Source organism: Rissa tridactyla, chromosome 6 (genome assembly GCF_028500815.1).
Source record: "Rissa tridactyla isolate bRisTri1 chromosome 6, bRisTri1.patW.cur.20221130, whole genome shotgun sequence".
Taxonomy (NCBI): domain Eukaryota; kingdom Metazoa; phylum Chordata; class Aves; order Charadriiformes; family Laridae; genus Rissa; species Rissa tridactyla.
In genome coordinates this window covers 50,099,035-50,123,987 of record NC_071471.1, presented here as the reverse complement: position 1 = coordinate 50,123,987, position 24,953 = coordinate 50,099,035, and the positions used below count along the sequence as shown (strand labels likewise).

At 43.0% G+C, this 24,953-nt stretch overlaps 2 protein-coding genes across 12 annotated transcripts in view; both read left to right on the top strand.

Annotated features, from left to right (window-relative positions):
* Positions 1–707: 707 nt before the first annotated feature.
* FUT11 (fucosyltransferase 11) lies at positions 708–17,275 on the top strand. Of its 4 annotated transcripts, none has more exons than XM_054204684.1 (5): positions 708–1,451; positions 2,762–3,387; positions 8,290–8,718; positions 9,791–9,873; positions 17,157–17,275. In XM_054204684.1, exons 1-3 carry the CDS (start codon positions 708–710, stop codon positions 8,435–8,437), a joined length of 1,518 nt encoding a protein of 505 aa, XP_054060659.1. In that variant the 3' UTR covers positions 8,438–8,718; positions 9,791–9,873; positions 17,157–17,275. The 4 variants fall into 4 exon arrangements, with proteins under 4 accessions (XP_054060659.1, XP_054060657.1, XP_054060656.1 ...); XM_054204682.1 differs by having other exon boundaries at positions 8,290–9,502; XM_054204681.1 differs by having other exon boundaries at positions 8,290–9,873.
* A 1,519-nt stretch (positions 17,276–18,794) lies between these two features.
* LOC128910838 (neurotrypsin-like) overlaps positions 18,795–24,953 on the top strand; it is a 30,451-nt gene continuing 24,292 nt past the window's right edge. The window contains exons 1-2 of one of the 8 annotated variants that reach the window (XM_054204678.1): positions 18,795–19,856; positions 23,603–23,834. In XM_054204678.1, the coding sequence (XP_054060653.1) occupies positions 23,763–23,834 (72 nt within the window). In that variant the 5' untranslated portion in view covers positions 18,795–19,856; positions 23,603–23,762. Of the gene's footprint in view, positions 19,857–21,153; positions 21,328–22,547; positions 22,569–23,499; positions 23,835–24,813; positions 24,875–24,953 lie in introns of those variants that run through there. The other 7 variants (XM_054204677.1, XM_054204675.1, XM_054204676.1 and 4 more) reach the window with 7 other exon arrangements.

The following is a 24,953-nucleotide window of genomic DNA, read 5'->3' as shown; positions in this document are numbered from 1 at the left end:
TGGAGTAGATTGTGCTTGGGGCCATCTTTGTGGCAGGACCCCTTCCCATGCCTGTGGGCATTGCCTGGCCACAGCCACGTCTTGGCATTCTGTCCTGGTGTGAGGGGCTGGCGGGGGTGGCATGGGGCTGGTGGCCTTTCCCCACTGACGCCGTGCACTGCCAGCACCCCACTCCTCAAAGAAAAAGGATTCTTCAAAGAATACTTCTTTGTCTGTATCGGTTATAAGTATTGTGATTAGGATTAAGTTATCTCTTAAGGAATGCATTTTGAAGCTTTTAGCTTCTAGCACACTTTTTGATTTTTGTAGTGTAGGCCAAACTCAGTTTTGCAGGTACCCGTTTCCCATTTACAGATTATTTTAACACCAAAGGTTGGTACAGAAGAACAACTTTGAGGGAACTTCACACCAACCTGTAGATATTAGAAAAAACCACCCATAGTTCTGTCACTAAAATGCGTTTTCTGTTCCCCGCCCCCCGCCACGTTCCTCAGCAGGAGCCCAACTCGCCGTGCTGTCCCGCACCCTCTGACGCCCCGCTCGCCGCCGCAGCCGCTGAGGGCACGAAGTGACGGGAGGGGCGAAGGGCGGTACTGGCCCCCGGCGGCCGTTGCTGCCGTTGGGCGCGCGCCCCGTGACGGAACACCGCCCGAGGGCGGGGCCCTTGCGTCCGCTTCGCGGGGCGGGGCCGGCCCAGGGCGGCGGGCATGGGTGGCGGCAGGCCGGGCGGCGCGGGGCGGCGGGGGCCCGCTCCCCTCTGGCTGGCGCTGGTGCTGGTGCTGGCCTGGGGCGCGCTGGCCGCCGAGGGGCCGGGGGCGGCGGAGAGGGAGGCCGGACTGGCGGACGCGGCGGAGCCGTGTGGGGCGGAGGGGTGGGCGCAGGATGCCGTCCCGCCGGGCGCGGCCTTCGTCGCCGCCGCTTCGTACCGCGGGCCCGGCAACAACGACACGCGGAGCAACAAGGCGCTGCCCATCCTGCTGTGGTGGAGCGGCAGCCTCTTCCCCCACTTCCCCGGCGACACGGAGCGGATTGACTGCCCGCGCGGCTCCTGCCTGGTCACCCGGAGCCGAAGGGTGGCCCGGCACCGCCGCACCAAGGCCCTCATCTTCTACGGCACCGACTTCAGGGCCTACGAGGCGCCGCTGCCCCGCCTGCCCCACCAGACCTGGGCGCTCTTCCACGAGGAGTCCCCCATGAACAACTACCTGCTCTCGCACCCGCCCGGCATCCAGCTCTTCAACTACACGGCCACCTTCCGCCGGGAGTCCGACTACCCCCTCACGCTGCAGTGGTTGCCCGGCGTGGGCTACCTGCGGGGCCCGGCGGTGCCGCTGGCCGAGAAGGACGAGTGGCGGCGGAAGGGCTATGGCCCGGTGCTGTACATGCAGTCCCACTGCGACGTCCCCTCAGACCGGGACCGCTACGTGAGGGAGCTCATGAAGTACATCCAGGTAGGCGGGGTGCGCGGGGAAGCCGTGGCAGGGGGTTGCTGTAGGAGCTGGGCCTGCCCGGCTGCCCCCCTCCAGCTCCTTATTTTAATGGGGTGTGTTTGTCCTTGTTTCTAGCCAAGACGCGACTCATAGCGGGATGCATGCTGACTGCGAGCTGGACAGAAAAAATAGTTGTATTCCTTCCCAAAGCGTGGTCTAGACTGCACCGCATGCCAGTAGGTAGGCCTGATGGTAGCTGTTAGCGGTGGACTTGGCCAGACTCGGGATCAGCCACAACTTGGGCTAAGCCTGAGTAAGCTTGGTCCTGTGGAGCAAGCACTAGAAGCTGCTGAAATCTCTGGACCTTAAAGTTAGTGTATGGGAAGGCTGTCCACTTACAAGCCTTCCTCCTGTTTGAATGTATAAGCCTGCAATAAAAAGATGGGTTGCTGTGTTTCTAGAATCTGCTTCTTAGCTGCGCTGTGGTAGGACCATGTTATTCTTATGGTGGTTTGTACTGTATGGAGAGTAGCTTCAAAAGCTGAAATAATGTAGTTTCTTTCAAGCAGAAAAAAGGTTAACTGCTTTTTTTTTTCTTAAAATTATGAAGAATAGTAGATTAGAAAAAAAACCAAACACCAAACCCATGTGTTTTTAGTCTTTATCTGAAACATCTTTGTCCTAGCTATTTCTGCTGTTTCTATTAGTAGGGATTCATTTATTGTGCAGGTTTATCGTCTACTCAATAGCGAGGCAAAGACAGAATAGTTTTTAAACTATGACTGTATATTGTCAAAATATGAAGCAGATTACAGATCAAGTATATTGTCTTTCATTTTTAGACAGTATTCTTCTAGCTCCCTGCATCAGTTTTTCTCAGTCTAACAAATGGAAGTTTTTTGCCAGCCTGCTAAGACTGGCAGAAACTGTGTATAATAACTGTTTGGAAAAGTTTTTGGTCTCTGTTAAGTAAAAAGATGACTTTTAAATTAACATAGAGAGAGTTGAATGCCCTTCCTTACCTCCTGATTTCCGATTTATCTGGTAATAAATACATTTTTGGGTGACGTCTTCTTTTCTGCGCGCTCCCCCATCCCTTAATCTGTAGCATAGTTTATGCTGCTTTGGAAACTGAGTACTCATTTTCCTCTAAAGCTGTTAGAATTGGGACTCTAGGAATAGTCACAAGGGAAAGAATTTGTAGTGAAAGTGAAGCTAAACTAGGGTAGCTAGGAACTCATCAAAGTTAGGAATTTTACAAGAACTACAAGCTCTGAAAATGAACTCCGGGCAAACAAATCACTTTGTAAAGATGCCGGTTGTTATTTTAGGTTGACTCCTATGGGAAATGCCTGCATAACCGTGAGCTCCCCAGTGAGCGACTGAGAGACACTTCTACAGCCACTACAGAAGATTCTGAATTTATGGCTTTTATCGCCAGGTACAAGTTTCATCTGGCCTTGGAGAATGCCATATGTGACGACTACATGACAGAGAAGCTGTGGCGTCCAATGCACTTGGGTGCTGTCCCAGTATACCGAGGCTCCCCAGCTGTGCGGGACTGGATGCCAAACAACCTCTCCATCATTCTTATAGATGACTTTGAAAGCCCCCAAGAGCTGGCAAAATATCTTGATTTCCTGGACAAGAATGGAGAGGAATATATGAAGTATCTCGAGTATAAAAACCTTGGTGGAATCAAAAACCAGTTCTTGCTAGAGAGCTTAGAGAGGCGGGAGTGGGGTGTGAATGACATGACTCTGCCCAATTACCTGAATGGCTTCGAGTGTTTCGTCTGTGACAGGGAGAACACCCGAGTCAGAGAGGAGCAGGAACACAAAAAGTCCCGTGGGAAAATCCCAGCTCCCAGACCTCGCATAGCTCAGTTCAAGCACATGGGATGTCCTATGCCAACCCCTGGGTTTGGAAGTGTTGAAGACCTCTCTGGAGGAGACAGGTAATGTACCAATGCTATGCTTTTTGGAGGAAAAAAAAGCTTCAAATAATAGTAGCTGTAACTTTTAATAATGCTTTGTAGTTAAAGGATCTCTTAATACAACTCCAGTTACGCTTTATGTCTTGTGGGTGGTATGGTAGTTTTGCAAATATTGTGTAACACTGAGGCTGAAAAAGAGGCTTGGGTGGTGGTATTGGTTAGTGGTTGAATGAGGAGTGTGAGACACCCATAATAAATGGCATGCGACCCTGGGCAATGTGGTTGTCCTTTGTCTATCTTAGCCTCTTTGCTTGTTTGGAGGAGGGATGTTTTTCAGTACAGTGATGGTAAAGCACTTGGTAGTCCTTGAGTGAAAGAAGCTCTATACCTCACAGCAAGGTACTGCATTAAGAATGGGGTTGCTGCTGTTCAGCGCAGGCCTGGTTAACTTACGTTGACTTCAGAGCAGAAGTAGGTTCGCCCAGAATAGTTTACAAGACTTTTTTTTTAATTTGTGTGACAAAATTCTGGCTTGTGTTGAAGGACAGCACCCCATTTGTTTAGGAGACGGACCTTGCAGGACAGAGAATAGCTTGAGTAGTTTCTTGTCCCCTTTGTGCACGAGGATTGCTAGTGTTGCTGGAATCTCCTAGGCCTGGAGCCCAGTGTTAGCCATCTGTAGTGTGAGCTGCCCTGAGGTCTGTCAGCAGGGAAATAAGCACACCAACCCTCAGGCGACCTCTTCTGACAGGCAGAATAGAGTTTTGTTTGCATGGTTTGCTTTATCCTTAGTATTTATACTTGCATTGGCACAAAACAAGTCAGTGCTTGGGTACCCAAACCTTGAGGTTTTTCGTTGACAGTGTTTGAAGTTGCAGTTGCTGGAAGGAAGGGTTCTTGCAGTTCATAAACACACAGAAAGTGTGTGTACTTTTTGTAGTGCATATTACTAGTGTAACATGTTTGGATCCCCTAGGTTTGTAATTTTTCTTTGCGTTTCCTGCAACAATTTGTCTTTTTTAGGCAGTTACTCAAATGCATGCAATTCACTTTCTATAAGCCATCAGACAACCATCATAAAGATAAACCCTCAGTCATAGCAGACCTTGCCTATATTCGTAGCTATCTTGTCACCAAAGATTTCAATGTTCTGATGTCAGTCCCACTGTAGTATTAAGTTAACAACTTTTTGAAAATACTGGGAAGATCTCATGCACTACCCTGAAGGAAGTTGTCGATATATTGTATCCCAGTTTGTATCAGTTTACAGCTTTGTTAATAATTTCCTAGACTAAGGAATGGAATGCTTAGGAGTGTTAAATTGTTAGAAGAAACAGTATGTTGAAAATGTAGAATCCATCATTTCAAGTACTGTAACCCAGAACTAAGTTCCATGTGGATATGAAGCTCTAAGAGAGTCTTTTATTACGTTATCCATCCACAAAAAAGTGTGAAGAATTTTGTAAGTGTGGGGAGTTACTTCCTATGTTTGGACACTTTTGAAAATGGTCAACTGAAATTAAAAAAGGAAAATAAGCCTGCGGCCATTCAGGTTCTTTAGGAAATGCCTATTTCACAAAACTTGCAACATTTGTCACTAAAAAGCATTTTTCACAGTACAATTAATTCTCGTATTGACTAATTGAAAAAGTATGCTTATAAGTAAAAAGGGCCCATAATACTTTGTTTTCTGTTGGTTGGTGGATTTATTTGAGCTTTTTTATAGTAATACCTTTTCTCAGTTTCAGTAGCAAAATGTGCTTTTCCCTTGTAGCATGCTATGGAGCATCCTATTCTATGAGTATTCTCTACTTTTCCACAGATTTTCTTTTGCTTGAGCAGCAGATGGCAGTAGAGAAACACCTTTGAAGGCACAGCATGGGTGCCCATGCCACTTACTTGCAAGCTGAGGTACTCCATCGTTCTATGCAGTGGTCATCAGCAAGGAGTTTTGAACAGTTGGTCCATAATCCAAGCTACAGTTGCATCCCACAGAAATTTCCATGTTTCACTGAACCATGGTGTGTTATTCTCCGCATGTTTATAGATATGAGATGTGCCTGGCAAAATTATACCAGGGAAGCTTTTGCGTTGTCTGCTATCTACTTTAGAAAGATATGTATCTATACCTTCCAATGTATGATGAAGGGGATGTCCAGTGAGATACAGTGGTTTCTCTCTTGTAAGCATCTGAGCTTTCACCATTTCTATCTCCAAAATGGAAGATGATTACTTAGAATTGTAAATGGTGTGACAGTAGCATAAAATTGCCACCAAAGCATTAGCTAAACATGCTCATATTTTGTCAGAGTTTGACAGTAATATTATGTCAACAATATGATCAGTTTAAATGACTGTCTCCTGAGACAGTCAATTGTGTATTTTGTTACTTTAGAAAACACGGTGGAAAAATGATGCAGGCCTAGTGGGGTTACAGGTGATAGAATTATGCACCGTACAAGGTGTGACTATAAACGTACATTGTGATTTTAGGTTCTGGAGGCTTCTGGAACTCAGAGAACAACAAAGGCATTTGGAGTTTATATATTTTTTAGAGCAAGTACCCAATTACAGTATGGTTACCCTGTGCATCTGCATGCTCTGTAACCCTTGTTCCCAGGTGTAATTTGGTTTTAGGGTTGGCAAATGTGCTGAATTAACAGAACTGTTGCATCATAATCTTTCTCTGTGTAGGTACATGTTGCTGGAGCACATTATTATACCTTCACCTTGCTGTCCTTTAGCTCTAAGTGTGGTGATGTGGTTCCTAAATCCTTATGCTTGCAGCCTCACTTGTGTTTGGACTTCTGGGCTTCACACCCAAATAAGCTTCAGAAGAAAGGCTGTAGAACAGCCATTTGTATGTGTTAGGTTATGGGTTGGTTGCTATAATCTGTTGAATTCTTGGCTGCTTTGCACAGAAAATAGCGAGTTACAGTGCTAGTGATGAGTAGAGCATCTGTTTAGTAGGAACCGGAATCTCCAATTATTCTTGGACTCTCATGTTTGTGAAATGTTTGATTTGTTTCATTGATGAGGATTCATTTTCCAAAAGTGGGGTGTTTGAGAGGGTAACTATAAGAAGACTAAGTGACAATACCTTTCCAGTTACCTAAACAGTTTTCACCTGTGGTAGCATGAGAAAAGAGAAGCCAGTGTGCCTTTGATAAAGCAATATTTTCAAACCATCCTGGTTTTGCTAGGTCAAAGTCACAGTTTATTTATGACAAGAGGAAAACCAGCTTAGAAGTGTATCAGATTTGCCACATGTACACAGTAAGGTGTGTCTTGCAATAGAATCCAGTAATCATCCAGGATTAAAGATAGATCTGTATCTCATGGTAATAACATTTAGGGTGTATGTAGTTGGTAGTTTCAGGATATTTGTACATTCCTGATCATCCTGGGGTACCAATTTTTTACAAGTTACAGAATCAGAATGAAATTATTTTCTTAAAAATCAATAACAGCAATGTAAAAAGAAAAATACCAAAGTATTCTTATTTAATGTTTTTGACAAAAGTCTTCACTTGGATACTGGAATTCCTTTCAGTGGTGTTTTCATAGAGTTCAGCTGGTAAACATTTTATTTTTTCTGTTACCTACTGCCACTTGTGTCTAGTACTTAATGCAAGTATACTCATTTTCCTAACATATGCCATTATTCAATGCTGTAAAAAAACAAGTAATGCATCTTGGCAGTCCTTGAACAAAGGTTAATTAATTTAGCTGGTAAGCAGAGTGATCTCACAGTATGTCCAAGTGCTGCATTTTAGAAAGGAACCTTTTGGCAGACTTTTTTTTTTTTTTAATGCAGAAGTAAGCCTCTGTCTATGATCCTTCACATTGTAATCTATCTTAAAAGGTTTATTTTGAGGTTTTTGGTGTACACTACAGAAATGTCCCACCGCAGATGATGCTGTTGACCACCGAACACTAATTCCCACGGGATACAAGTTGTATAGTGCTCTACAAAGAAAGCGACTATGACATGTTGTGCGTTCCTTTTGGGCTTCCTGGACTAGTGGGTGAAATCTGCTTCTGGGTAGTGCAGCTGTGCTTGCTTTAATATATGGTGTATAGAGTGAATGCAGCAGGCACTGTACTTATTTCTGTGATTGGGAGGGAGAAGAAGCAAAAAGCCCTGTGTGTAAGTTAACAAGTATCAGGTAACTCATATGGACAGCTGAAAAAGAGTATCATGTTTGGTCCTTCTTTCTAAAATCTGTGATGGGCTTATGTGGCTGGGTAGCAGATAAAACAGGGAAGAGATAAATAAGTTATTGTCATACCTTGATATAACATGAATGAGAGAAGTAGTCCAGATGATCATGAATGGAAAGGGAATTGCTGGAAGTTGCAGTGATGTAGTCTGGGCTGTGAAAAGTTTAAGAACGTTTGCATTGTAAAAGAGAAAGTGTATACTCAACCACATGGTCTGGAGATAGAGTCATGGTTGAGGGATATAACACGAGTTTGTAATGAGTAGGTGTCATTCTCTAATTTTTAAATGGTTTATCTGGAAAAAAAAATATTGTTTTTTAGGCTGTTATACGCGTACTGGACGTGGAAGGCTATTCCCAAAATCATATAGAGACTCTGTGCTAGATTTTGTTTTAATAGAAGTTTTTATTCTCTACACTTAATAATTTAGTCCTTTTGGTTAACAGTCCAGTTGCATGCTGATATTTCTAGAATGTTGTAAAGCTAATGCTGAACGTATATTTTACGTAGAGAACTTTCATAGCAAGTTTCTTTAAATGACTTGGAGCACAATGGCACAGTAACAGCATGCTTTGTCATGACTATCTCTGGGCCTGTTTTCCTCTTGTGTGAAAGAAAAAAAAATGTTTCAAGCGCTATTACAGCTGCAGACTCATTTGTTTTTTTAATGGTTTATGGTGGTGTCTCTTTTTGTTTCAGTTGGAAAGAGATGTGGCTGCAGGATTATTGGCAAAGCCTTGATCAGGGTGAGGCCCTCACTGCTATGATTCATCGCAATGAGTCACATCAGGGAAGATTTTGGGACTATATGCATGAGATTTTTCTCAAGAGGACGAGGCAACGCTGACCCATCTTTGTAAAAGCTTGATTTGAAAAGTGCATTGAAAGTTGAGACTGCGAATTCTTACCTCGCTGCAAATGTTTGCCTTGAAATAGAAGAAAAACCTCTCACAGAAACTGTTTTTTCTGGTGCATAAAGGGAGTGAGTTTCTGTTATGATTGGATTTCAGTGGTGGAGGTCTTAGCAACTGCTTTAATTTGAATTCAGCTCTGTGATGTGAAGCCACTCCTGAATTGCAGGTGTCAACATGCGAGGCAGAAGAGGAATTTACTCTCCTTTTGCATTTGGTATAGTTTCCTTATGGCTTACATGACGTCAGAGGAACACCTCTTCAGACTCTTGCTCAAATGCCCTAAGTTATTTCAGGGATTTTTTTTTAATCTCCAAAATAGTAATCGTTTTTTATAAGTATTTTATCAGTTACTTATTTTCCTCATTAAGGTGTACTTTTAGCTGTTATTAACAAATAGCTTTTCCAGTGAAGGAGTTACAAAAGACAAATGTCTATGGAGAGCAATTGTGCCTTATGAAACTGCAGCAATAAAGTCTCTTCTCCTCAAGTAACCATGCCTCAATTACTCCTACTTTTCAGGGTATCTGAATAGCTATGGGCAGGTCACTTAACTCTCTGCCTAATTTTCCTCATTTGCTAACTTTCCAGTTGATACATACAATGGGATGAGAGACTAAGTTATTTAATTCACAACTTTCAACAAAGTATTTCACACCAGCAAGTGTATTACCTGGTATTGTGTAGCACTAGAGTAAAATTAGTATTCTTTGGTTCTTTTAAATTTCCATCAAATCTGAAATCCCAGCTGTAATCTTGACTTTAATGCCAGCAGTTCAGAGGCCTTTGATTTGTTCTTTTTGAGTATCTGCAACTTTCTGCAAAGATAAATACATTCTTGCAATGGTGCCTTTCCAATGGTCTCTGCAGTTTGGATACAAACGTTGCTGGCTTTCTATGCTGAAGTGGATGATCAGAATCAGGTGCACTGAAACGATTTTGTATCTCTACCAAATCTTAACACATAGTATGATCCTGGTCTGTGACTGGAGTTCCTAAAAGTAAGTGATGACATGTGGATAGATCTCTGTATCTCTTACAGATATAAATAAAGTCTACTGTTCCCTGCCATGTTTGATACCTTTCTGAAATAATTGATCTTGTATTGGAGGGAGACTAATTCACTTAGTGTGATGGGTTTAAAAGCACAAGTAAATATGGCCACACTGTAGTGATGTCTTTAATGGTATAATGGGATTTTATTTCTCTTTTATATCTGTTCTGTAATAATAGTAACAAATGGTTCTTCAGCTAAAATGCATTCATCAGTTTACATTCCTTTTTTTCAGTTACTCAGGAGACGTGAATACCTAAGTCAATATATCTGAATTAATTGTGAAAGTGGATTACTCAATTCAGACTGAGATTACAGGTATGTGTATTTAGGATTGAAGTGGCCACAACATGCTTGAGAAGTAAATTAAGATAAAACAAATTAAGGCTGCTTTACATCTGAATATCAACTTCTAGTGAACAGTTTAATGATATTTAAATAAATTGTTTGAATTAATGCCTTCAACTACTTCAGATTCTCTTCATGTTTCTGTATAGAAAATCATTCAGTATTCTTTGATTGCATGGTTCTCTTAATTAGCTATATCTCAAAACCCTTTCTTACTCAAGTGCTTGGTGGGATAGTCAGGAGGAGAAATTCTGATCTTGCTTTTTGTACCAAACATAAAAAATAAGAAGTAGGTACAAGCACATCCTGCTTTTGCTATTTTATCCTGTAATTTAAGTAGATTTTCTAGAAGTGTGGTGTTTATAACCAAGTCCAGGTAGTTGTTATAATCTGTCTGCTCTTGCCAAATTAGACCTGTTACATTTAATGTATTGTCCTTGCAGAAATGGAGGAAGTGCCAATGTAAGCGTGTGTATCATAGCACCGCTTAGTTCTTCATTAGTGATGTCTTAAAGCCTCACTTTGCCTTCCCACTCAGCAAAATGAGCATGTTTGTCAGCTAACAACAGAATTGAAGATACGGTGGTACAAACTTAAGAGTAGCTAGCAAACCAAGAGAAAAAGAATTCCTTGGGACCCTGATTCATTAATTTGCTAGTTCACAATCCAAGTATTCCTTCACCACTATTTATTATCTGTACTCAGTATATTACAGTCACCAGTCAACAAGTTCTTTTGTTACTCCTACTTTCAAAGTGTGTTTGAATGTGTCTTTCAAAGCATGTCAAAGTTCATTCCTATTTTCAAAGTATAAGTTTTAGTTTGTAGTTAGGAGTCATGAGCCAGTTTCAATAGCTTTCTCTTCTGAGTTCTTAGTGTCTTCCTCGGTTTAACTATTTTTTACAGTCTTACAGGTGGTGAACTTCTCAAAAGTTAATGAGTGTCAGCTACTATTCTTCACAGCCATGATGCTCACCCAAGCCTTATTTATCTTGTGTCCACAGAGGTTTTTTTGTAGTAATAGATCATGCTACCTTTATCATTTTCTATATCTCGCAGTATGTCCATGATTTATAAACAGTGTCTATTGCCTATATTAATATACCAAATGTTTCACTTATTGTACATGGTGCATAAGAATTAAGGCTGAAATATCTCTTCCAGTGCGTAGTATGAGTAACTTGTATAGCTGCCAGACAAAATCCTCAGGGGCGGGCAAGGCGGGAATCCTCCCTAACTGGCTAAAGCGTTGTGGTTGCAGTTCTGTTCCAGGCTGCTGACTGACCTTCACAACATCCATTTCTCTGCACAGCAAGGACTGCAAAATGTTGAATAAAGGCGGTTCTACCGTCAGGGCTTTGCTTTCATATCTCTCCTGTTATTTGGAGGGAGGAGGAGAAGCTGGGTCTCATACCCTTGAAGAGTTTGCAATTAATTTACTTAATAGTGCATTTGAAAGGATTGCTATAAAATGTCCAAATACTGCTGTTAGTCTTAGCCAAAGTGAATTCAATTTATGATCCTAGTTGTCTTTCTACTAATGCAAGGTGTGAATGCAGGCAAGGAAGAAGGTCACTGCAGCAACTATTAATATTTTGGGAAAGATTTTTGATTTCTGGTCTTGAATGCTAACTGGATTTCTCACTTCACTGCTTTAAATCCAAACCAGCTAGATGGTGGCTGAATGTCACCACTCATATTTTAACTACTGGAAGGCTTATATGATACTCAGACTGAACAGTGTATACAACATCTTTCTTAATCAAGTTCTTACACTGCAGGTGCCTGTACTGATAACAACACACAACTGAGGCTAATCAGGAATTCTAGCAAAGATATCAAATATTGAGGATGATAAGGAGGTGACCTCTGTAAACCCTTTGGTAGGCTTCTATGAACTAGGGTGAGTGACTTCACTGCTTGTCGTGCATTTTGCCTGTTTACTGTGTGACCAGAGGGAGGATTTCAAAGCTGTCAGGATAGCTTTATTCACTAGCATTAATGTTCTAAAAATAGATATCTCCTCATTACTGCTCATATGAAACACCAGTAGATGCTATTGATGCTGTGTCTCAGAATTGACTTGACAAGCTGGGATAAGTTTATGCCCTCTAAAAGGTGAGAGAGGAGAAACAAATATCTGACAGGTTAAAAATCTAGAAATCCAGTTCGTTGCATTGGACAAGCTAAAGTTCTCATTTTGCCAAAACTGTGATAGCAGGTGCTGCCTATTTTTTTCAGTAAGTAGCTGGGTGTTTTATATACTGAACTAGTAGTCTTGTGTTTTCTGTCCTTTAGCAAGCACTGCAATTTCTAGGAATCAAATAACCGCACTGAAGAATATTAATTTGATACCTACCATTGGTAATTTCTAGAACTGAAAAAGGATTGTCTTTTCTTTCTTTGTCACTGTAGTAGTTTTCAAACTGAATGATCTCTGGGTCCTCTGTGATGTTGAGTAGAATGAGAGCCAAGCAACAATGGATGTTTATGTTTGGAGGGAAAGGAGAATAGGAGATTCTTTCCCTGGAAATGGTCTGCAAAGTGCAGCAGTGGAGAATCACAGCAGAAATACCCCTCTTGCACCTTGGCAGAGGGTAGTTTTAACAGGCATGAAAGAACAAATAACTCCTAAAGGACTAGGAATGGGATAAATTGAATTGAAACACAGCCATCAGGGGCATCGCTGCTTAAACAGGCTTTGCTATGTTAGACAGGCAGCCATCTGCCTCCCTTACCATCCTTGCATATGCACTCTTCTGCCAGTGTCCCAAGAGAGCCACTCCCTTAATGACTAGCTAGCTGTCATCCATTTGGTTTGATTTAATTAAGATTGTTGATAGATCTCCAGGCACCTTCTGAGAAGTTGTATTAATCAGAAACATACAGGGTGGCAGGTTCCTTCATTCTGCCCAGAGACCTTTACTGACAGGTTGAAATAAATCAGAGACAAAAACCTTTTAGTGATATGACCGGCTGAGCCAAAGCCTATGTCAGGCTTTAACAAACTGCACTTCTCTTATGATTCAGTGTCTCAAGAGCTGGCAGTGAGAGATTCATGGCCTCGCAGAAGAATTAGGAAGGGTGGAGAAGAATGGAACAGTAGGATTTGTTCCAGAGCTGTGACATTACTGGCATCTTAATTTCTATGCTGTTAGATACATTCTCTCCTGCAGAAAAGACGGATCTAATGCTGAAGTGTCTCAGCTAGACATGGTTCTGGGGATCTTGGAATGGATCAGAGCAGATCATGATACTTTGTGGCATCTTTGAGCAAATAAGAAGGCATCAGGTAATTTGCAGTGGAAATGGGATGAATTTGAATAGATCTGGGAGTTAGGGATTAGGGATGGCAGCTCAGAACTAGTCAGATGGACAGAATAATGCAGGGTGGCTGATCTGATTGAGACAGCTCAGGATAAGGTAGGCTAGCATTGGAGTTGGGGCAGGGGGTGACATGTCAGAAAAGAAATTGCATCTGTCATTGTGTGAATGAATGCATTTCTACTAATATGTGCATTGAGTGCTAATACTGTCCAAATAGCTCAGCAGACAGGAGTAAGTCTGAACCCCCTGGGATCTTAGCAAACTGGTTAGTTTCACTACTAAAGTTAAAGTGGGGATGCCTTAACTTTTAAGGCATCTCCAATTAAATTGGAGTTTAAGGAGGTCAGGGTGAGACAGCTGAGAATAAACTGTGGTAGGTGAGGGTATTAGGAAGTCGTATGAGAAAACTGGGGCATTCAGGATAAACTTGGGTGAATATGCTGGTATTTACCTGAAAGCTGGATCCACGCGGTTCAGAAAGAAGTGGATATCAGCTCTCTTCATTTCTCCCAATACAACTGATTTCTTAGCCTCATCCCCTAACTGTTTTTTAGGCAATGTCTGGAGGTTTTACATAGTTACTCCAGAAAGCGAAGGATCCATGGTGTAATTTCTCACCATTGAAGAGGTATTTAAGACAACAATCTAATTTTAAGGGTGTATTTTATTACAGCATCGTTAGCATTATAGTTAATTGCGGCATAGCATGTACTGTAGCATCATAACTGGCCCTTATTCCAGTTGTGCTATAGATTCTTTTCAAATCTAATACTAACAGCTTAATCTCTGTGGTTCATTTTGGTTTTGACTAGCTGAAAATGCAGGCTAGGATTCAGGTTTAACTCTGTTCATCCAAGTAAAGTGGTTGTAAATGCAGTTAGAATTTTACATGTTCTTTATACTTGTACATTCAGGATCCACAATTAAACATCTGTGGAGTTCACTTGTCAATGTGCTGAGGGATTTGGGTTTCCCGTTGTCCCTATAAAGTTGGAACTTCTGTCCCATCCATTAGTGTCTCTGTGCTATCAGCTATACAAAATACAGGCTACAGAGAGACTTGGCTATTGAGTAACACACCTCTTCTGTAGTTCTACATTCTCGCTTAAAACGAATGCTTGTGTTTTTCTTCAGACATCTCTGCATGGTCTGTGCAGACGCCATCACATACGTTACTCTGTCTGCTCAGGAGTTTCTTAGGCTGATGCTCCAAACCCAGGCTGAATGCCAAAAAAAAGAGATTGTAATGCAGACAGCAGTAACTGACAGGAAGCTATTACAATTCTCCTTGTGTAGCTTGCCTTTCTCTTTCTCAGCTTCCCCCCATTTTTCTTGGAATTGCTTAAAAGAGATCAGCTTTTGAAGGTGAATGTGCCTGAAGATGCTGCCACCATTAGCTAATGTAATTTGGAAGAAGGGAGGCTGATTTACAGGGAGTGCAATTCAGCTTCTCTTATGTCCTAGTATTTGTGTCTTTTCTTTTTATTGTTCTTGTGCAAGTCTAGTTAGTAATTGCAGCAGGCAAATGGAGTAGAGAAAAGTGAGTATCAGTAGGGCTAACTAGAAGAGGCCAAAAAACCAAGAGCAGCTGAACCTCACATGAACTGGACTACTGAGAAGTACTTCATCTCCCTGTCTTGGATTTGCAAGATTTCTGATGTTTAGAGTTGCAGGATGCAAGCCCTCTAGCCTAATTTGAAGGTGCCAGCTTGTTTCTCTTCTCCATTGGTAGCCAAGGTAGAACGACAGCTCCTGGCCCATCAGAAAAAATGGAAGTAGAGAAACACCCCTTTTACCAAAATGTTTCAGAAGTTCCAGACCAGACTTTTTGAATTTGGACCTAAAGAGATGGAAATTTGCTTCTAAAGAGGATCAAAAGAAATGTTTTGTTAACTTGAAAATGTCTTCTCATGTTCTTTAATTGGACTCTAAGAAAATATTAACAATAACGAAAACATAATTATAGAATCAGACATACCAGAGTATATATTAAATCTGCAGATGCAGTAAATTCTAGTATTGATACTGATGCAGTGAATTCTTATAATGATACTGAGAATATTCTGGTATAGGTCTGTTTAAAATCAAGGTCACAAAATTTCCAATGTCTTGTTAACTTCCTTGACTGGGCAGGGTCCAGTATATTCTCTTCATCCAAAGTGATGAGCACACTGCAAAAAATTGTTCAGCATTCCTATGGAAGAAAACGGATTCTTCCTATGTCCTCTAGTGCACAAAGGAAATTGCTGGTGCCTGAAGCAGCCCTGATGCAGTGATAAGATGACTTAGTGACCACTATATGACAAGCATCTGAGTATTTTATGTCCCCAGTCCAGTATCTCATCTCCTCTGTTCTATACATCTATCTTGTCCCTCATACTCGGCAGAAATCTGTCTGTACCCCAGCCCTTCAGATGTTACTGTGCCCTCTGCATTACTTGTCATTTTCAGCTGGGGACATTAGGGCTCCAGAACCAGCCTGATGAGTTGAGGGCTTCCAGGGATTTAAATCCTACACTAGGAAAGAAACTTCTGGGAACAAGGGTATTCTCCACTACTGAGTACGAGGCTGTGAGAACAACACGGCCATTTCAGCAGAAGCAGTTTCAGGATCTTCTTGGAAGGCAGGGTAGGAGCATCAGTCACCAATGCGGGGCAGATCCAGCTGTTAGTATGTAATGGAGAGAGGTGGAGGGCTGAGAGCGAAGCAGCACAGAGTTTCAAGCACCAAGACAAGTTTCCACAGAGTTGCAAAAGAAATCCTCCAGTTCTGTTTATCTGACACGGTCGCGATTTCTTCTGCTCTGGCTGGAGTGTGTGTACCCCTTCGTTGGTTAGGGTTGCTGCAGGGAAGGTTTTGAGATGCGAATTGCTGGAGTTGTTACTGGGTGGTTCCCTGTCACACAGAAACCGTGAGAGAGTTGTTTAGTTTCCACGGCCTTCGCCGGAAAACGGGGAGAAGGAGGAGGTTGTGAGGTTGCCCCACGAAAAGAGGGGTTTCCCGTGCGGTGGGATGACGACGTGACCCATCGGCAACAGCACTGGGTTTCGGGGTCACCGCCGCGTCCCGGAGGGTGCGGTTGCCGTAGCCGCGTCCCCGCAGCGCAGCGGTCGGGACCCCGGCACTGCCGAGCCCGGCGGGGCGGGCAGCGCGCATGCGCTCGCCGGGTGGGCGGGGCCCGCTCGCCGTACGGCCTGTCGCAAAGAACATGGCGGCGCTCGTCTACCCGGCCTGGGTCACCCGCTGGGTCTCCGGGCAGTGGCGGCAGAAGAAGCGGCCGCCGGCTATCCGCCCGACCCGGCCGCTGGTGTTGGCTAACAAGGTGGCGAACCGCCGGGAGGAGGCGGGAGGTGAGTTGGTGGCGCCGGGCCGTTGAACGCCCCCGCCGCGGGGAGGGCCCCCCAGCCCCTGTGGGGTAGGCCTGCTGCCGCGGGGCCCGCCAGCCTCCTCCCGCCGCTTGCCTCCGGCTACACTCTGGGAAGGGCGATGGTGTGTCAGGGCCGGGTCGAGGTGACGCTCAGAAGCGCCTTTGCTCTGCAGGGCAGCAGAGGGGAAAGGGGCCTGGTTTGTGCCGTGGAATTAGCACATGAGTACTTCAGAAGAGATTGCTTTCGCGTGCGACAACCCTAAATTTGCATCTTGTGATATTCCGTACATGAATTGCGTGTGTAAAATCCTTTGTTACATCTCAACATAGCATTTACCTTAAGAACTCCATCAGATGTGAGATGGCTGCAGTGGTGCTAATCTTTGTGCTAGCAACATCTCTGCACAAACCAAAGATGAGATCTTTACTTCAAATGTTGTTTTTTCTTACCTGCCTCTACCCCATCTTAAACTTCTAACTGTAAATTTATGCACTGTGGATGCTGTTAGGATGAAATGTCAAACATCTGAGATTTTTGGTTGTGTCTTTCCCTTCTAGAGGCGACATGCATTACGGAGATGTCAGTAATGATGGCCTGCTGGAAACAGAATGACTTCAACGATGCAGCTTGTGCCGAGGAGATACGGATGTTCTATGACTGCGTGGCAAAGGCAGAAGTAATTAAGGCCTCTTTTGTGTTCTTAAAGACTAGTAGTAGGGAACGAGGAAGCTCCCAGTTATTTTTTGTGTGCCAACAGTAGTAATGTTCTCGGAACAATTTGATTGGTGGTGTAACCCATGTGAGCTGTAGGAGAGATGGAGGATGATGTAGCTCAAACATGCAGTCCTTCCTTTTTGAATGCAGAAGTTAAATTAAAATTAAGTTAGAATTAAAATAAAGGACTGTAGGAAGGGACTGGGTGTTTGGCATGTTATAACTAAGGATGAAACAATAGTCGCATCCAGTCATTTTTGTATTGTCTAATGCCTGAAGTAGAGCTCAGTTGCTGTCTATTGACCCTAACCTAGGCCACTTCTTTTGATTTCTTCCAGTTTTTAATCTATAAAGTTTCAGCACTAATGAAGCATTGTTCTTCTCCATATTACAGGATAGTTCTGAATGAGGGAGAATACAGTTTGGAGCTATTAGGCAGAACAATGATTTGTATGGTGCGAGATGTGGATTATATTGTAACTGGGGAGATGTACAGTGTAGGCAAGTTTCCGCAACTGCTCTGATTCATAAAATTAAATAGCTGACTGGGTTACCAATCCAATATCTGCATTATCTAGACAGTGGGGGAGAGTGGTAAGTTAGGATTCCCAAATTCCAGTCTGTCATAAATCTGTAAATAGTTCTGTGCTTGCAGGGGTGAGGGTGGAGACAACGTGGTAGACAAATAACCAGTGGTTTCAGTAATTCTCATAACAAACAGAATTTTCAGGATACATGAGGTAGTTAACAGCTATTCTCAATTCTCTGAAGATTTGGAATTCCTTTAGGCTGTTTCTGACTTTGAAGGCTAGACATTTCCTTGAAAAATATACTTCATATTGTGTGGAAATTAGAGGTTTCCAGATATATGATAAACTTGAAATCAAGTCAGTTTCAAAAGCAGACTAAAGGTAAGTGCAGGTACTAAACTTGTCCTTTAACTGATCACAGGTTTCCTTTTTTTTTTTCAGTAACAGTACCATCATTTAATAAATAGTTATTTACTGGTGCTGTTTGTGTTGCTGTTGCAGCACAAATGAAAAATTGTCCACAATTTATTTGGTAGATTACAAAGAATCAAATTGAGTAATAGAAAGTAAAAAGAAAAAAACTGGAGTTGTTAACTAAGAATATGGAAGAGTATCAGCTTTGCAAGATGCCAGTCAGTCATTAATTACATCACTTAAAGGTCATCAGCTTTTGAAAGCCTTGTGATTATTGAGCCAATATTACTGCTATTGTAAGTGTCCCTTAAAGAAATAGCATTCTTCTGAAAGAAACTTCCCAGTACAATTAGTAGTAGTCTTTGGGGGTGAGCGTAAACTCTGCAAACAAGCAGAGATAATATTTTGAGGTTTCTTTTTCTCTTTCAGAAGGAGCGCAAGAATCAAAACGAGGACACCTTGTCACCCAGGGGAAACTTAAGTTCGAGCAAAGTGAACAAGCTCCTGAAGAGGTTTCCACAGATCACACGTTATGTATAATGTGCTTTACTAAAGGGACTGCAGACAAGCAATTAAAGTTGGAGTCTTTGGCAAAAAAAGCGACAAGTAGACTTGAATAAGCGTTTGATGGCAAGTGGTATCTGTCAGCAGTGCTGTGTGGATCTTGACTGCACCTTTGTTTCCAGAGTGGAAAAACACCCCTCTTGACCATGAGCCGACTTTGTTCATGAGGTTCTTGGGTCTTGCGGTCTTAGGATTTCTGCAGTGTGTTGTTCAACTAGCCACAGTGTGGAGTCAGGTCTTCACTGTGAAATAAATGCTTGTGGGAATGCATGTAAGTGCATTTTCTAACAGTTAGGGGGGGACTTTTCCTCATGTGTAAGCTTCCTGCCTAACTTCTGAGCTGCTATCAAAAAGTGCTCAGGCCCAGACGTTGAGCCAACTTAAAATTGATAATAGTCTCATGACTTGTACTCCTGCCTGTGTGCATACAGAGTTTGATTCCTCTTGAAATTTTTTTAATTCCTGCTGCTGTACAAGAAGGCTGTAGAATGAGGAGGAAGTCTCCAGCAAAATACCTTGTTAATACAGAATACGTTGGTAAGGATCTTTAATGTAGAAGGTTGTGATTTAGGCCCTCTGATTTGCAGGTGGGAGAAATATCGTGCCATGTCAGATCAATTGAGTTGTCGGTACTATAATAAAATAATGCAAGACTGTTGTTTGTCTGGGTGGCTTGTAATCTACAACAAAATGTTCTGTTGTTTTGGTAAAAAAAGCTAAGAGGGGAAGAGAAAGTTCAAGCATGGACTGATACAGAAATCGTGTAATTAATTGTTAGTTTTGATTTGGTTTCTTTTCCCTAGACTGCACAAAACTGCAGGCAGGTCCGTCTTCTTTTAGGACCAATACCTAATTGTAAGAAAAATGCAGTGCCTCAGAGAACTAATTATGCAACCATTTATATCACTAATTCTTTGGAGCGTAAAAAAAAAAAAAAGCAGAGCAAGAGGAGCATCAAGCTCATACAGACTGTGTCTGCCCACATGTGACTGTAGAGTTTGCATGGAGCTGGAGCTGAATTCTCTGGAGCCCCAGGTAATACCAGTCAAGTGTATGCTTTACAAATTATTGACGCAATTTTCGTTTAACTGTTAACTTACACTGGCTCATTAACGGGTTATCTCACAGGGTAGCTGATTCTCTTGTTGCTATTATGGCATAATTGGGTCTTTGAGAGGGCTTGGGGTCAGTAGGAACATGATGTCCACATCTAAGTTCGGGAAAGCGCTTTGGTTCTATGACACTTTGCATTTTCAGTCCAAAAGACGTTCTCTGAAAAGGAGAGCTACTTGCTAATTCTTTGTTTCTGAAGGAGACAAGCTAAGTTGGGAGTAAGGAACTGAAGAATTCTAAATTCACTTCTGTTGATGATGGTTTTTCTTTCTTTGTATTAAAATTTACACTACAAGTATAGTTTTGCATCTCTTAAGCTGTCAGCTATGTTAAAAGTACTAAATTCCAGTGTCTGAAGAACTGCCTCATTATATAAGAGGCTGTAATGGAGAAACTGATACTTTTCTGTTGTATTTTTACTTTTGAAATTTTGCACAGCTCCCACTACTCTGGAATGCTGTTTTTGGATTTTACTGCTTCACAGGGAGTTCAACAAGTTCAGTTGTTTGGGTTTTTTCTGACATTTCACATGTCTACTGTAAGCTTAAAATTACTATGATAAAGTTTTCCAGTCCTTAAAAAAGGCTTTTATTTGGAGGGAGAAAAAAGGAAAGAGAATGCTTTTCAGATGCACCCAGGTTTTACAGTGCTTCTTTTAAAAGTACTCTAGCAGCTCGTTTGGCTCAGGATCCTATGCTGTAACCAAAAAACCTCCAGTTACTGATTGTCCTTGGCAACTTGAGCTGCTGCCGTTTCCCCGTATCTCCCTGTTAAGCTTATATTGGATCTTTAAACGTGCTCTGTGACATGCTTGTATTGGGGATCAGTCCATTAATAGTTCATGTGCTTAACTGCAGTGAATGATAGTGTCCTCTCTGAGTTCAGGGCCTGTACCACCCCATGATGCTGTTGCTGGGGAATAAAAGAAAACTGGGTTCTGGTGCTGAGCCCACTGGTTAAGAACATTGCTGCAGAGACCTGTATGTGATTGCGTGGTGGGGAAAGAATTAAACAAAAGCTGACTAGCTGTTCTACCCTCCTAAGTCGGATTTACAGGATTTAAGCAAATCTGCTGGAATTCCTTGATCTTCCTCCTGTTCCTTACAGCTTGAGTATTACACCAGCTCTGGGTATGATTGCTATTAACTACCTCTCTTTTTAGGCTTTCACTGAAGCCCTGTTATGGAGAAAGGATTGGTATTCCAGATGGTTTTGATGAGTAGTAGTCCTGCCAGTTCTGGAGAAGTAGGTTGAATTCCAGAGAGCCAAGAGCATTTGAGAAGATGGTACTTCTTGTTCAGAGGGTAAATGCGGAACAATCTGCAAAAATCAAGACAGAAAGACCCTGTAGTGAATCACGGACTTACTATTACAGAACTGTGCTTGTATCAGGGTGAGAAGGTTATTTATGTTTAATAGTGGACTTAGGTTTTTACAACTGCTCCAAACTTGCCCACACAAGAAAGTTCCAAGCTATGTTTTACTTTATCTTTAGATATGTTACCTATCTAATCTGCCATAGTTACATTAGTATAATTTCCTTCTTGGTCTTCCTCTCCACCTGGGAGAGGGCCATGTAGCCATGAGAAGCTTTTGAGAATCTGAGATCCACCTCTCAAGAAAATGTTGTTACATGTGACAGAAAACTGGGGGGAGTCTTGGCAAGATGGAATTAGTTCCAAAAGAGGACCTGCCACAGAGCAGACAACTGCAAAATCCACTGTATCTTTGCACAGTTTGTCTTTCCTCCAGAAACTGAATACCAAGCTTGGACTTCTGTTCCTTTTGATACACCAGTCTGTGTTTCCTTTAAAATCACTTTATCTAGTAAATCACTTAATCTAGGAAAGCTTTGCCTTTAGAGGGAAACAACTTAAAAGCTACTGTGAGAGAAATCCAGTACAGGCTTTTGCTAGAGAAATCCTTTTGGTACATGTCAGAGGTTAAATGCAGCTGCTTCTTTCCAGGTCTAAAGGGCTAAATAGGCGAGTGTCTTATGGGAGTTGTGAAGGGGCATTGAGGGCGTGAAGGAGTACCTATGTACTCCCAACAAAGGAGCAAACTTCTCTGAATGCTGGTAGATTTTCTGTTCCTGCCTCCAGTATATCCTTTCCCTGTGTTTTCACTGGAGTAATTGGTTCTAAATTCCAACACGTTCCCATCTTTTCATTTTGTTTTGCTCCTTTTTGCCAATGCTGCCTGAGAGTTAGAGCATGCTGTAGTACCTAAGCTATTTCCATCCTCTGTTGCCCTGATCATCTGCCTCCCTTGCTAGGAGGATGTAGGAGATTTGCTCCTAATTAACTGAGTGTAATTCTTGGCCAAATCCACTGTGTCCAGAATGCACTGTGGTACAAATCCTCTCAAGAAAGGGCTCCCTACTACCACTCAGCAACTCCTGTATAAGATCCAGCATGTAGTGGTTATTTCCTTGCATTTGATGAGTGACTTGAGGATGAGGCAACACAAAACTGTCATGTGAAGTGAGTAATGGGCAATAAGCGAGTGAAGAAAAAAAAAAGGCTTTTCGTCAAGCCAATGGATTTTTATCAGCCTGTTCCTTGTTTTTATGCTGAAGGTGTCTCTAGAAATGCTACTCAGCAGACTTGGCCAGAAGTGAGCTCATTTCTTAAGGTGACCTTCATGTTTCATGCTGCAGAACACCAGGAGTTAATCCCTCCAAAATCAGAATATAAATCTAGGAGATGCCCATTAGACTGAGTTGAGGAGCAGCACAGGGAAAGTGTAAAAAAAAAAAAAAAATTTGCAAGATTGAACTTCTTCAAATTGACCGATTCCCGTCTTAGTTTTAATAATGTTTAAAAGTTGTGTTGTAGCCTCTTACCCTAATTCATATGAAGGAGCAGTAAGCTGAAAATACTAAAAAACCCGATAGGGTTGTTTATAGCAATACAATAATGATCACCCCCTGGAAAACATCCTAGCCAATGGACTGAAAATAACTGTACAGCCCAAGGTCAAGGATACACTTGATGGAAAAGATCACTGGAGGCAATACCCATGACGGCAAGATTCAGGGCTGAAAATCGGGAATGCACCCTGTAGGGGGATGTGCCACCTGTGGGTTTTCCGGGGGGAGATCTGAGGTCGCTTAATATGAAGTTTTCTGGGTCCCGAATTTGGGGAGAGTTTGACCTCGGGAAGCTACAAGCACCTCATCGAGCAGGCAGCGGTTGGGGGATAAAGTCCAGATTCCGTCCAACAAGTCTAATCTCTGGCAAGCGTGAGCGCACAAGCCGTCTCCTTCCCCAGCTCTGTTGCTGGAGGTTTTGCAGCAGGATCCAGCCCCGGCTGGACCTTGTGTGCCCCGGGGAGCGGGTGAAGAGGCAGCCCCGGGAAGGCGGCGTAGCCGGAGCGGAGCGGCAGGGGCGGAGGCTGGCGCTGGGGAGAAGCGCCCTCCCGGAGCAGGGCAGAGGGAGGGACAGCGGGGGTGCGGGCTGCGCCCCACCCTCCTGCCCTCGCCGCCTCCCGTTTTTAAGGCTGCTAGAGAAATTCTGGGGCATGTTCTCCTCCCTTATTTCTCTCCCCCCTCCCCTTTCCGAAGAGACGAATCAAGGAGAAGAGATGAGAGGAGGAAGGAGAACGTGAAATTCCAGGATGCTGCTGGGAACTTTGATCTCTTCCCTTACATCCCTCTCCCTGCATAGAAATGGAAGAGGCATCACGCTCCCTCCGGAGCGGAGAGGCTAGTGCCCGGCTCCTGGGGAAGCCCAGCTGCAGAGCCCGGGGAGGAGGCAGCCGCTGAGCCCGGCAGCTGAACGAGAATGTGATGCTTGAAGAAGCTTCTGCCCACTTTGTACAGGAGGGATGGAGATCCCCAAAGTACTCGGGCTCCTGGTAGAGCTCTTGAGTCTGTTATCCTGTCTCAGATGTGTGCAGGTAAGAAATGGTTATTCTTCTATCTGCTCGTAAGAAGTCACATGGCTCTTTTAATATCCTCACTGTAAGTGTATCTTGTTATTCCTTGACTATGTTTTCCAAAGCATCTATGCAGCTGTGGTCTCTGGGAAGGGCTGGGGGCTTGGGGAGGGATTTATTTCATTGTGCATATGAAATTCAGAAAAGGAGACAAAGCAGGAAAGCAGGATGCACAAGGGCTTGCAGATGCTTTGGCTCAGATTTCCTATGTTTCTCAAGCACTGCAGTGACCCTGGCAGGAGAGATCCTTTGTTTCTGTTCTTTGCTGATTGACTGATAACCCCTATTGCTGTTGTGGACAGATGATTTATAGCCACATGGACCTGGGTTTGTGACTGCCGCACAGGCTGTTTGCACTAAAATTTGGTGGTGGCGATGGTGAGTGTTGGGGGATTTTGGAAGCTGCTACGGGAACTGGCAGCAACTAATCTTTCATTAGAAGGGAAGCATATTACTTGGACTGCAGTTCTTTTGTTTATGTTCTGTCTCCAAGAAGAGCAGTTTTGGGCTTTCATATATAGCCTGTTACTAGTCCAACCCATCCCTCTATTGCCTGCAGGCTTACATGTGTGTGCAGGTGCACACTAAAAGCTAGGAGTTGGGGGACCTGGATTATGGCTCGGTGGCCTGTTTGATGCAGTCACAAAGGTGTAGTTTAGCTCACTTTCTTCTCTTTGCAAAGAGCTTTGAGATCCTCAGATAAGTCCTTTAGCATTGTTGGTTCACAGACCATTATGTGGGCTTGTAACAGCCTGATACATGCAGATAGATGGACTCTTGGCTGAAAAAGTTTTTCACTTAAATGCTGTTTTACCTCTGCATCCCCTTGTGCATACATACCTGATATCTGATCTGCTGTTTCTGAGCCGTGTCAGGAATTCCTCTTCAATATGCAGTGTCACATTCTGACTTCTGGAGGGTGATGCTGGAGCTTGGCCATGGTTGTCAACACCTGCTGGACCATACTCACAAGCTTGATTTGAAAATGATATTTGGCATGAGTAGGTGTCGTTCTTGTCAAGTATCTGTGGGAACTATCCCTGCTTATCCCAGAGGTGGATTCGGTTTAATTCCAAATTT

Excerpts from the sequence above, each read along its gene's own strand:
- FUT11 (XM_054204684.1), top strand. The coding sequence starts at position 708 with ATGGGTGGCGGCAGGCCGGGCGGCGCGGGGCGGCGGGGGCCCGCTCCC. Across the intron at positions 1,452-2,761 it reads AGCTCATGAAGTACATCCAG|GTTGACTCCTATGGGAAATG; the intron begins GTAGGCGGGGTG and ends TTGTTATTTTAG. Across the intron at positions 3,388-8,289 it reads GACCTCTCTGGAGGAGACAG|TTGGAAAGAGATGTGGCTGC; the intron begins GTAATGTACCAA and ends TTTTTGTTTCAG.